General features: G+C 40.2%; 2 protein-coding genes across 4 annotated transcripts; one reads left to right on the forward strand and one right to left on the reverse strand.

Moving 5' to 3' along the window:
• Positions 1 to 630: 630 nt before the first annotated feature.
• LOC102719090 (protein IQ-DOMAIN 1-like) lies at positions 631 to 7,735 on the reverse strand. 3 transcript variants are annotated; one of them, XM_006650286.3, is made up of 8 exons: positions 7,613 to 7,735; positions 6,542 to 6,694; positions 5,225 to 5,467; positions 4,708 to 4,935; positions 3,878 to 3,991; positions 2,256 to 2,748; positions 1,627 to 1,787; positions 631 to 1,046 (listed from the first exon to the last, which is right to left on the reverse strand). In XM_006650286.3, exons 2-7 carry the CDS (start codon positions 6,650 to 6,652, stop codon positions 1,657 to 1,659), a joined length of 1,320 nt encoding a protein of 439 aa, XP_006650349.1. In that variant the 5' UTR covers positions 6,653 to 6,694; positions 7,613 to 7,735; the 3' UTR covers positions 631 to 1,046; positions 1,627 to 1,656. The 3 variants fall into 3 exon arrangements, with proteins under 3 accessions (XP_006650349.1, XP_006650348.1, XP_040378483.1); XM_006650285.3 differs by lacking the exon at positions 631 to 1,046 and having other exon boundaries at positions 1,323 to 1,787; positions 7,613 to 7,734; XM_040522549.1 differs by lacking the exon at positions 631 to 1,046 and having other exon boundaries at positions 1,323 to 1,787; positions 5,225 to 5,293; positions 7,613 to 7,732.
• Positions 7,736 to 9,211: 1,476 nt separating this feature from the next.
• On the forward strand, positions 9,212 to 12,577 carry LOC102719569 (dnaJ protein homolog). Its single transcript, XM_040522742.1, has 6 exons — positions 9,212 to 9,469; positions 10,764 to 10,926; positions 11,032 to 11,173; positions 11,257 to 11,533; positions 11,616 to 11,814; positions 11,898 to 12,577. Exons 1-6 carry the CDS (start codon positions 9,320 to 9,322, stop codon positions 12,218 to 12,220), a joined length of 1,254 nt encoding a protein of 417 aa, XP_040378676.1. The 5' UTR covers positions 9,212 to 9,319; the 3' UTR covers positions 12,221 to 12,577.
• Positions 12,578 to 13,001: the final 424 nt, after the last annotated feature.

The raw sequence follows: 13,001 nt of genomic DNA on the forward strand, positions 1-13,001 counted from the left end.
ACACAGCCAGTTTACTTCTCCCTGTATTCTTTTGCACCAAATTATCTCTCCGTTTTTTTACACACGCTTATTAAATTACTAAATAATATATTTAAATAACATTTTATATGGAAGTTCATCATCCCAATTTTATAAATTTAATTTTATAGCAATTAATTTCATCGTTTATAATATTACTCCCTCCGTATATCGATGTATATATTTTGTATGTATCTATATTTATTAGCACACATATGAATCTAGACAAAACCAAAAAATCTTATAACGTGGAACGGATGGAATAACTAGCCTTCAAAAAATCAAATAATTTTTAATCCACCAAAAACTCAACATTATATAAAGAACAGAACATCATATAGAAGTCCTACTAAATTCTTTCTAGCAGTCACAACTCACACCAAGCAGCACCTGGTAAATTAATATGTGGTATTAGGTTGGAGGATGGACACCGGTCGACCCACGAATAATGATTGACCTACTTTAAGTTTAACTAAATGAGCTAAACTATTCTGGACACTTAAAACTGGAGCTCGGTCTAGTTGAACTGAGACGGGTCAACTATTGTCGACCTTTACGTAATTTGGACTATAAAACAGAGCAGATGAAGCTATTGGATGGGTTGATATGAAAATTAGACTGATTATGATATGTGAATTCAGCATTGTTCTCTAGAACTGAATAATTTTACTTAGGTATAAGATAAGAATACTCAACATCTGAATTTCATGCACCCAGCATGTACTACCAGCACCCCCACAACAGCATGGAGAGGCAGACAGACCACACATGACACAGCACATGATCACAACAGAGGGAGGATCAAGGAAAGCTAGTTCTTTTTTTCTTTTTACATTCAAAGGCACCCCAACCCTCACCTGTATTGTCAATCATAAAAGAAATCTGCAAATTCAGCTTTGACCTGAATGATTGCACCCCAAAGATGTAGCAAGCAGCAGAGCCTGATGCTCTGCAAAGGCAGGAGCACCGTTCACAAGAAACTTCCACACACCACACTTGATAAAAGGGGAGATCTCAATCATGCAGAGCTGCAGAAGAGCTCAATCAGACCAAACACATTCTGTTTATATGCTAATAGTACTACTAATTAGTACACGGCCCACGTCAAACAGAGAATAAATGTGAACGGCCTTTCCACGAGGCAACTATAGATCACAGGTATTTTAGAGGAAAAAGCATGGCTCCTAAAATATCCCACATGCTGTTTACAGCAAAGTATTGTTACTAAAATACACTGATTTTATATGTGGGCGTGCATCTGATGATACATAATCAATGAGACAATGAACAAATCATGGTGGCAAAGGTTGACGATAAAGAAATGGCATGCTTAATTTTATCATAAAGAAAAGAACAGCTGCAATGCTGCACAGATACAACATAGTTCCTTCTTTTCAGTAGTTACAACAACATACAGCAGGGTAACTACGTGGTCGAAATGCAAACGAAAAATATGGTACAACACACCCACAATCGCAAACAACAGAAATACAAATCACACCACCAACCAAGATCTAAGATACAGTACATTTTTTTCCTTGGAAAAAAAATATACATAGAAGTAGCATGCACTGCACAGCTGAGGATAGCATATCGGAAACGGCTTACCAAAGTCAGAGTGGAAAGGGAACTGTGCAATCAGGCCTGCACCTTGACTTGCTTCCTGGCTTGGTTAGAAACAGTTGCCCGTGGTTTTGGATCAGACTTGGCACTGGTGGATCTGCTCATCGAACTACTGTTGGTCGTGCCCTTTGCTGCTCCCCCACCAACTGTTAAGGCACACATAACAAATGACTTGCTGAATCACAACATTGTTGGTTTCAAGTAAATACATGACAGAAAAAGGAGATGCAATGCAAGTTTCTAGAATGATGCATAGCAAACATGAAAGTAATACAAGAATCAGAATGAGAATAGAAGCCCAAGGACCCAAGCAGCTGGCCAACTAAATAGCAGTACAATCTTCTTGCAGAAAAATGTTTTAGTAATATGATGCTTAGATGCAAAGGGAATATGTGAAAAACATTGCACCATCTGAACGCCTAAATGCGCGGTGTAAAAACATTTAAACTAAAAAAGAACTCTTGCAGGAAACACCACTTGGTATTCTTCAGTACATCGATTCTTTAGGAGAGAATGCTTCCAAATGATCTCCAACAGATTTCTGAATTATTGCCAATAACAAGAGTGTACTACAAAATCGAAAAAAAAGTACAAGTTATTGATATTGTGTTTACCATTAGTTGGCAGAGATAACCGCTTATTGACAGGTGTATTTGCTTGTGCATGCCTGTCTTTTGGATTGCGCATGGACAGAGAAGGTAGATCTGTTGGCTGGGAGCTGACTTCATCAAAAGCTTCATCTGACAGCTTTGACTTCTGTTTGCATGACCCCATAGATGTGGAAGGTATATTTGCCGACCGTCCAAATGAAGTACAAGTCACATCAGAATATGATTTTTTGTGGTTAATGCCTTTCTTCTTGATCAAACCATTAGACAGGGTATTTGAAACCTGTACTTTGCCCTTTGGTGTTATCTGAGACTTTGTTTCCATGTCCTGCTTATCATCACATAGTGGAAGTGTCTCTTTGGCGTTGCTATCAAGTAACCTGTTCTCCCATGGACGTACAGCCATCCACCTCTCCAACCAGTTTGATCCCCAGTTGTCGTTGTCAAGTTCAAGTCCTTGTGGAGTAGTAGGTTTCTGTTGCCTAGAACCTGCTTGTCGCTGACCAGGAGAAAAAAACACAACTTAATATACCAGATATCAAAAAGGATATCCAAATTGTTAAGAGCATTCACAAATCTCAGCTGCAATAGATAGTTTTCTGAATTGTTAAGACAACCATTAGTACAAGCTAAAAAAAACAGAGGTCATCTAAAATTTTTGGCGACTGCGATTAATCTGACAAACATATAGATTCACATTCAAAAGAATGACGTGTCAGATACCTAGACAAGTGCATTCCTGCTGTTTACTACCATACAACTAGAAAAATTGCCCAATCATCTGAACAGCTAATTTGGAGATGTAGTTGCATTCACTAGACATCTGTAGTGCTATGGTTGAAATATAGTTCTCCAATACTTATTATACTCTGACTAAGCAGTGTAGATCCTTCTCCTTTTCTCTGATCAACGTGACTATTTCTATCATCTTTTTCTTTTATTAATTACTGCATGGATTTCTAGCCCCCAAATGGGATGAGGTGCCTTCAGTGTCACTGGTCTTATGATTATATGGATATGCAACAGCTAGCAAAAAAAAAAAAACTTTCGGGAAAACATAAATACATATGAAATCATTACTTGATTATTGATATTTACCAAAATAGTTGTTTCACACATATCATTATTTTCTTTTTATTCAATAATTTGCAAACACAGCAATCTTTCTTGATTGCCACATTGTCTTCCCTGACTAGTGGACTATAATAACACACATATTCAACGAAACCTTGAGTTCTTGACTACTACTCTATTAGATCAAGTTAACCTCACTTACCATCTCTCAACCAGTTTGTGTACATAAGAATAGTTGGATTTTTTAATAAATAATTTTATTACTAAACCCTAATGGTAAGTATTTTTACCATATGAACATTTTTTGCCACGCCACCCTCCAAACGTGGCAAAAGGAGCTATCACGTCAAGCTCGCTGGCTTGGTAGGGTTACCACACCACCACCGCTGGCATGGCAGGAAGCGTTGCCACGCCAACTACTTAGGATGGCAGCGTTGTTTTACCATGCCAGGTGACATGACATAGCTAAAAGATTCAGATGGTAAAAATATTTATCTAGGAGATTTAGTAATAAAATTATTTAATAAAAATGTTTAAAAAATAAAAAAATATACCTGATGTGTCAAAGCATATGCCATTGCTCTCTCACGCTTAGCAGCAGCTTCCTGCCTTTTCAATGCTTTAGCTTGCACTTCTTCAACAGAACCAATAATGCCACACCAGCCTTCCTACATTTGTTGTTGCAGAAGTAAACCAATTCCACACTTAAGTTATTGCTACAACAGGCAGTGGCTTATTCCAATGCTACTGAAAACAGTGAAGGATTGAATATAAACACTATTCATTGAAAAAAAAATCAAGGATGAACCACACAAAAACTGAATAATTAGATACGTGGTGACTAAGAGCAAGTCAGCCCCTAAGGACTTGTTTGGTTTGAAGGAAAAACTGAATAATTAGATAGGTGGTGAATAATTAGATTTTTTCACCTTAATCTTAACCCACCTCTGTCTCTATCCACATCCATCAGTACCACCCCTGGGATGCTAGCAATAATGCAATACAATGGCACTAATACCATGATCTAGCCATGGGGTTTAACAATTAAAGACTAGGTACATAGTGGTATAGGCATGAAACTTAAGCCAGTCCTATGGTGGAAGTAGTTGTTTGTAACTTGCATATTGTTGTAGCACAGTCATGTTTCCATATAAAAGTGCCATCTGCAGACAAGCAGGGAGGGGGCAGAATAGTTGTTTTATCCATGATGTTGAGCAAATTTGCATCAGTATCAAATCACTCAATAAGCTTAAAATCTAAAGGAAGGAAGATTATGTGTCAAGACATGCATAGTAGTGGAAAATTTATCGAAGTGTATAGGTCTCAGTATCTTGTCATGGTACACACTTCAGCATAATGCCTTTGATAGGATCTTGTGGCCTACCTCAATTTCTCGAACATGATCCTCATGATCATCTTGTTCAGGACTCTTCTTCCGTGCAATTTGATTCTCTAAAGAAACACAAACTTGTCTTGCTCTGACACGAGCTTGAGCTCTCAGTAGTGCTTGCATACACTGAAGTGTTTCAGCTGTCTGCTTTCTTATGATATAACCCCTTACAAGGGCCTGTAGTATAACTATCCCTTTCAATGCTCGTAAAGCCCGTCTAGCCTAGTAAGCATAAATGCAACAGAAAGATCAAAATCTCAAAAACAGGTCATGAAGGATGCATGGTAATCATGAACTATGCTATTCTAAAGCATCAGATATTTCAAGAAATAACTAGAACCTCTGATTATTAAAATACTTTCAGTTTCTGACAATTTCTGAGCTGTCTATTTGGATAAATCCTTGAAACATTAAGACAATGCATTCATTAACAGTACTGTACATGTAGAGCACATACAGCATGATATATGATATCAGTAATCTGGCATAGTGATATTCAAAGTTAGCATACCAGGAATGCTCGAAAGGCAGACTGAATGACTATTGCAGCCAAATCCTCTTTAGTGTTACGTTCTTCAGTCTGAGAAACATGTGCTCCAAGCAATGTAATGTCTGAAGAAATAGAATTTGAAACTGTCTTTGTGTTGGTGTCATCAGTCAATGGTTCACTCTGCACTGTAAGCTCTACTATGGTTGCACGTTCAGCATCCAAAGAATGTTTCCGTTTGTAAAGCAATTGGGCAGCCGGGGTTCTCTACAATAATTACAGTACATTGCCATAAAAACAACACAGCCCACTAAGAAACAGTTCATGCCAACTTGAAGTACAGCAGTAGTCGCGAAGGAATATGCCCTCAAAACTTAAAACATACAAATTCACTCTGATGGTTTGAATTCAATCTTACAAAGTGACAGTTTGTGTAAGGGCAGCAAGGCTCACATACTAAACTACAATATATATCACATTAGTGCCTTAAAATTCAAATGTATGGTTTCTTTTGCAATTTTATTTAATTGGATGGAAGTAAACAACCAGAATGAGTTGCACGAATACTCTTATAACAATTAACATCCATTAATCAAGCAAAGCTAGAATATGCTAAATTTAAAAGGCAATGCTAACATTCCAACAGCTGATGCATTTGCCTACTAATGCATTGTGGAGTAGAATAAAGGAAATAGGTCAAAAATAAAAAAAGAACACAAACTCCTAAGGAATAAACGGTACTGCAATCATCTGTTAGCAGTTAGCACACAAATTAATCGTTATCATTCATCTATCCATAATTGCCAGACCAGTGAAACACTAAAAACCAAAGCAATCACAGCAGTACTCCAATATGCTTTTTCTTTGTTGGTGTTGTGTTTCAGAGGTGAGGACTAGAAGCACTAGAACATTAATAGTAGTGGGATATCGTAAGGAAACCAAACATTTCCTACACCAATACAGAACATTTAATATCCAGGTATTGCCACATAATTCATATTTGGCACTCAGAAATGAAGCAGAGTTGTTGAGCAACAGGCATGTGACAGCGACATGTCAACAACAGCACTTGTGTGGCATCCACCGAACCAACTTTTGTAAACCATCTACTCTTTTGCAGTTTTGCTCACTCTTCAAGATTTGTCATGTTCTCACAGAGGAAGACAAAAAACAGGAGAATATCCACCTATCAAGCTGGCTGATAACACTAGAAACAAACAGTGGAGAGAAGACAGACAAAACAATCATTACTTCAGACTTTACCAGCATGGTTTAGTCGACTAGAACCGGTGCTTAAATATAATTTACACATACAGAATCTAGGTGAGTACCATAACTTACAGTTTCGCTGCTCTTGGCATTTTGCGCCTTTTCTTGTTTTTCTGCACTCTGTGCCTTTTCTTGCTTCCTTATACCAACCAGTGATTTAAACCACTTCGATGAAATCCCCATTGTAAACAACCTTTTTATATATATGGTTCAATGACCTGCGACCTGCATTTCAGAATATTGAAGCGTTCACCATACAAAAGAGTAATGCTACTTTCTGTTTAAGACTTTTTTTTTTCCGGAACCGTTCTGCTTAAGACTTAAAAAGAACAAACAGTGCGTATAGTAGAGGAAGTTGCTGATATTCAACACCACAACCGCCGAAACTTCAATCAATGCATAGCAATAGCAATGCCTTCACATGAAAAATGCAAACAAACCATAGCTAGAACAGATTACGAGGTACAAATGATTAATGGCAACGCAATAAAGTATGCGAGTGATTTCAAGTCAGCCAAGATATTCGGTAATTCCTTCTTCTGGTGCTGTTTCTCGTACCCACCGAGAACCTACCAAGTACACAACAGTACCGTCGTCTCGTAGTAGTAAAAATGCTGATACCAAATGCTATAATTTCTACCCATGAACTTATTTGTTGTCCGTGCAGCCAGAAATTATTCTGCGCATCAGATTGGGGGAAAAAACAAGAAACAAAACTCGCAATCAAATCAAATGAACCTAAAATCCCCACATTAGCTCGGGAAATTTCGAAGGATGCGGGCGACACAAAATGCAAGGCAGGATGATTGCGCTCCATCAGTAGAAGTGCAGAACTCCAAGCATTTGGCCCAGGAGGCAAAAGCTTTCGAGTATAGAAGATTCACTCGAAACCCCACCAGCACAAGAAGAAAAGGGAAAACGAGGATGCGGCTGGTCCTCAAAAAAGAAAACCAGCTTTGAGCTTGAGGCAATCTTTTCCGGAGAAAAAACAAAGTGCCGCCGCGCACAAGTGAAATCCAGAAGAGGAAACTGGATGGGTACAACTGGAGAGGAAAAAAGGAAACCGATCCCCCCAATCTGCGGCGCGCCGGCTCATGGAACCGGCACGGATGAGGAGTAGGAGTGAGGAGTGAGGCGGCTTACGAGATGAGCGGAGCCAACACTTGGAACCGAGACGGAGGGCATCAGGGCAGCGGAATGAGGCCAGGCAGCCGCCGGTCGCCGGCCGCGGCAGCGCGCGCGGGGAGGCGAGGCGAGGCTGGGGGAGAAGCCGCGGGCGCGCGGAGAGAGAGAGAGAGAGGGGGAGGGGGGGAGGGAGAGAAGAGGACAGGATGCCTCGGCATTTTCTCTCGGTTTTTTTTTTTACTACGGAGAAGAGTAAAAATTGGAAAAGCGTGAAAACTCATTTCCATCTAACCGGCGCCAGAGCAGGTAAAAAGTCAATTAATTGTGGAATCACGACACGCACACGCACACGTGTTCCAATTCCAAACATAAATTTAGGCTTTTGTAAATAATTAAAGGACGAGTCTAGGGGGGCATCTAAAATTCCTAAAGAATGATATTCGAACGAAAATTTTCATTTAAATTATTTACTCAATCTACAATCCAATTACTTTATATTGTTACGCATTAAACGAATTCTCCGATTTCCATGTCCGACCATCCGTCTTATTTGAAAAGTTTTTAAGAAATTAAAAAAAATTAGTCACACATAAAGTATTATTCATAATTTATACATCTAATAAAAACAAAAATATCAATCACAAAAAAAATTTGAATAAGACGAATAATCAAAAATTGAAGGTAAAAAGTAAAAAAATAGTTTATTTTGGGACGGAGTGAGTAATTCTTTATGACGAGATCTTTATGTGATTATATTTCGATACAGAATATATATGTTGTAAATTACTTTTATCAAGTATATAAATTACTTTTACCATTTGATTAAATTATTTCTTAAACATTTATGATTTTGTGAATAATTAGGTTCGATTAAACGTGATTTCTAGATAGACTCGTACTTATACGTTTTAGAATGTAAGGGGTCTAGGGATGAATCTAGTGGGCACTTGATTTTCCATTGATGAACCATAGATGTCTTGGGTTATATTATTGGACTAATCTCTTTGACGCAACCAAGTATCAATTCGGTACCGGGCCTCCTCTACTTAGACCATATTGTATAATGCCAACCGCAACTCACAGTCTAGGCCAAACCCCCATATCAGCAGAATAACTTTGTCTTCCTATCCCGATGTGCCTCAACTGAAAATGCTAGACACTCATATTTAGCGTTAGATAAAAGGATTCAAGCCCATGTAAAGTTGATGGAAAAATTATTTCATATGGATATTTTGTAGTAAGGAGGGTCAACAAGTAATAGATAAAATAAATCACAATACTAATCATCCAATAGCGGAAACTAGGACTAGGTGCCAAGTTTGAATAGGTCTTACAATCAATCGAGAAACATGAAATATTTGATCTTGTTCTTGGAGGTGGCATGAGGTTAGTTTTGTGATTTTTAAATACAAACTTAAATTAGTAAATTATTTAATAAATAAACTTCAAAATTCAAAAAAAATTCTCCTATTGCTTCGGCGCCAGCAGAAGCCCATTCCGAGCATCTTCCGCTGGCCCATTTCAAGCCCACCGCTCCAGGAATACGCCTTCGCTGCACGGGATACGTACTCCAGCTCCCTACATTAGCACTGGCGAGTCGACTTGACCAAACCCTCTCTCCTTTCTCTCTCTCACTCCGCCCGCCCAGCCACCGGCTTTGACCACCGGCGGCGGCGGCGTAGAGGGAGCGGCTAAAGGGGTTCTCCCCCGTCGGCGGCGGGCAAGATGTTCGGGCGCGCGCCGAAGAAGAGCGACAACACCAAGTACTACGAGATCCTCGGGGTGCCCAAGTCCGCCTCCCAGGACGACCTCAAGAAGGCCTACCGCAAGGCCGCCATCAAGAACCACCCCGACAAGGGCGGCGACCCCGAGAAGGTGCCGATCCCCCCCCCCCTCCCCCTCCTCCGCTCGCCCCACCCCCCGCCGGATCTCTTGGGTTTCCCGGCGCGGGATCTGGCTCGATCCCGTCACCCGGTGGATGGATCGTCCCGCGTTAGGCCTGGCCTGGTTTGATGCGATGCGATTCGATGCGCGCGGCGAGTCTTGATCCTAGTCCTGCCAGGGTTTGAGGGGGAGACCGATCAGGGGGCTGCTCGATTTTAGTTGTTGGGTAGGGTCTTGTGTTACACACACGATCATGGGTATGATCTTGGGGTTCGTGAGGAAATGAGAAGGACTGGTAGAGACTAGAGACCCCCTGCGAATTGCTACTCCTCCTCTGTTAGAGGAGGCCGCAGAAGCAGTGGTGCTGTACTTTCTAATGGTGGTTCTAGGTCTGTGAAATCTCTGTCAGTTGGTGACTTCCACCTGGCTATTCAGACTAGTACGTTACCAACATCTTTTATCTGCGCTTAGGGTTGCTGAATCATTTCTAATTTGCATTCTGATTACCTATCAAGTTTTTTTGTATAATTAGCTAAAATGGACATGTAAATTTGTTTGTGGTCAGATAGTATTCATTTTCATATATCCATTAAGTTCAGTGTACTTCACGAAGCTTGTCTCTATGACTATGTCTTTGCTAGTCAATGGTGGTAAGGTGGTTGTATAGTTTTACTAATACTGGATGATACTTTGCTCTTTTCGTTCTGCCATACCACTGTGAAGTATCTATATGTGTAATGGCCGTCGACTGACCAGCTTCAACCCCACGCATCGCATGACATCTTGAAAACAACTGCACCTAAATGCTAAAACTGGCAGCATTAAGGTCTTGCTCTTCAGACAAAGCATCCCTTGATGATTGTATATCCTTGGCTCCCCCTCTCCCCAGGAACTTCTGTCCTTTGACAGTAGGAGTAATTTTAGCCGTGATACAATTCCTTTGCTGTTTGCGTAGTCTGGTAATGTGACTTTCATTTCAATTAGATGTTTCAATATATTGGGAATATTTTTGCTTGTTTACATCCTATTAGATTTTGCTATGCCCCTTTATGTGCAACTATATCTTACATGAAATTTTGTTAGTGCCTCTTCGAGTTAACAAATGCTTATTCAATTTAAAGGGACATAGAATGGAGAAAATGTTATTTGTTTACTATTCAATAAGCATTTGTTAACTCCAAGAGACACTAATTTAAATCGATTTACATTCAATAAGCACTGCTTCATGATATGTAGATCAAAAAGAGCTAACTTTAGCTGTATCTTTGTTTTAATTTTATCTCAGTTCAAGGAGCTTGCACAAGCTTATGAGGTGTTGAGTGATCCTGAGAAGCGTGAAATATATGATCAATATGGTGAAGATGCCCTCAAGGAAGGAATGGGTGGAGGTGGATCCCATGCTGATCCATTTGACATCTTCTCATCGTTCTTTGGACCTTCTTTTGGTGGTATTTCCCGAAGACAATACATTTTCCTGTGTCATTCTGTTGAACCCTGTTAATCTTTTGTTTTGTTGTTGTAATGATTTTCTTCTGCTTACGTTTGGAGCACAGGTGGTGGCAGCAGCAGGGGCAGAAGGCAAAGGAGGGGAGAGGACGTCATCCATCCCCTTAAGGTTTCTCTAGAAGATCTTTACAATGGTACCTCGAAAAAGCTCTCTCTTTCACGCAATGTCCTCTGTGCCAAGTGCAAGGGGTAAGTCCAGTTTGCCCCTTAAACACAGTTAACCATGCATTTTCACAATCATTCTCTTGAGCATTATTCCTTGTTTATTTCAGCAAGGGTTCCAAGTCTGGTGCTTCCATGAGGTGCCCAGGTTGCCAGGGTTCTGGCATGAAAATCACCATTCGCCAGCTGGGGCCTTCTATGATACAGCAGATGCAGCAGCCTTGCAATGAGTGTAAAGGGACTGGAGAAAGCATTAATGAGAAGGATCGCTGCCCAGGCTGCAAGGGCGAGAAGGTTAGTCAGGAGAAGAAGGTTCTGGAGGTTCATGTTGAGAAGGGGATGCAACACAACCAGAAGATCACCTTCCCTGGTGAAGCCGATGAGGCGGTATGATTGTGTGATCTATCAGATTAGTTTGTAGAGATCGTCTTGATGACCAAAACTATCTTAATGTGTGTTTTAATTGCAGCCTGATACTGTTACTGGAGACATTGTGTTCGTCCTCCAGCAGAAGGACCACTCGAAGTTCAAAAGGAAGGGTGATGATCTATTTTACGAGCACACCCTATCTCTGACTGAAGCTCTTTGTGGTTTCCAATTTGTTCTGACACATCTGGACAACAGACAGCTGCTCATTAAATCAAACCCTGGCGAAGTTGTTAAGCCTGGTAAGACCTTGAAGATATTAAGAGCAAAGTAGTATGTCTGCTATTATGCTTTTTGGTAATCTTTGTCTGATATATCTGAGCAGACCAATTCAAGGCAATAAACGATGAGGGGATGCCAATGTACCAGAGGCCTTTCATGAAGGGGAAGCTCTACATCCATTTCACGGTGGAGTTCCCTGATTCGTTGGCGCCTGAACAATGCAAGGCCCTTGAGGCAGTGCTTCCAGCGAAGCCTGCATCCCAGCTGACAGAAATGGAGATAGATGAATGCGAGGAGACTACCATGCACGATGTCAGCAACATCGAGGAAGAGATGCGCAGGAAAGCCCAAGCTGCTCAGGAGGCGTATGACGAGGACGATGAGATGCCTGGAGGTGCCCAGAGAGTGCAGTGCGCACAACAGTAAGTAAGCAGAGTATACCATCTAGGAACTTGTCAGTGGTGCACAAATCAACACCGTTGCAAGATTTGCAGTAGATTTTTGGACCCAAGATGATCATGCTCCGTTTTTCGTTATGGCAAACTTGAAGATAGCGAAGCTGATTTACACCCCTTAAGCCGGGACTGTATCCCCTCTACTTTTGCGTCTTAAAAATGCTACCGTTACTATGATGTGAGACTCGTAGTGTTACCCCCAAAAAATAGTTTGGCATGTTGTGAATGTTTCAACTGACACTGCCACGACTGCAGTGGCTCTACATTTTTTGTGCTCATATAGATGGCTTTGCCGTTCTGCATCAAAATATGTCTTCAATTGCTGTCATTTCATCTCGTCTGAAACTCTGAATTGGTTTCATGGTCAAAGTGCTGTCATTTCTATTTTCTAGAACTCTGAATTGGTTTAATGTGTTAATCTCTCAGGGGAATAGGCATCGCTTTCTTGGAATAGCTTGATACTGAATCTGAATGGACAGAATGATTTACGACTTAGGCTACATTCTTTTTTAGCTTTTTAGATGAAAGATAAAAGATTACCTGATTTTTTATAGTTATTTAATGGTGAAAAATATAGAATTAATCTATTTTAGAAATATAAGATGCTAAACATCTACTTCTGGAAATGTGGTGTAAAAGCCAAGAAAAATCAACTCTTAAGAACATTGTGTTCTTTTGCGCTAGATTATTTCTCGGTTTTCAAACTACTTACGGATGTTTTTCTTTGCAAAAAAATTCTATATAAAAGTTAA

Source organism: Oryza brachyantha, chromosome 3 (genome assembly GCF_000231095.2).
Source record: "Oryza brachyantha chromosome 3, ObraRS2, whole genome shotgun sequence".
NCBI lineage: Eukaryota > Viridiplantae > Streptophyta > Magnoliopsida > Poales > Poaceae > Oryza > Oryza brachyantha.

Bases quoted from the DNA above. Each gene is read 5' to 3' on its own strand.
- LOC102719569 (XM_040522742.1), top strand. From the start codon at position 9,320: ATGTTCGGGCGCGCGCCGAAGAAGAGCGACAACACCAAGTACTACGAG. The intron at 9,470-10,763 runs GTGCCGATCCCC...ATTTTATCTCAG, and splicing joins AGGGCGGCGACCCCGAGAAG to TTCAAGGAGCTTGCACAAGC. The intron at 11,815-11,897 runs GTAAGACCTTGA...ATATCTGAGCAG, and splicing joins TGGCGAAGTTGTTAAGCCTG to ACCAATTCAAGGCAATAAAC.
- LOC102719090 (XM_006650286.3), bottom strand. From the start codon at position 6,652: ATGGGGATTTCATCGAAGTGGTTTAAATCACTGGTTGGTATAAGGAAG. The intron at 4,936-5,224 runs GTATGCTAACTT...TATGCTTACTAG, and splicing joins CTGCCTTTCGAGCATTCCTG to GCTAGACGGGCTTTACGAGC. The intron at 2,749-3,877 runs GTATATTTTTTT...TCTCCTGGTCAG, and splicing joins CATATGCTTTGACACATCAG to CGACAAGCAGGTTCTAGGCA.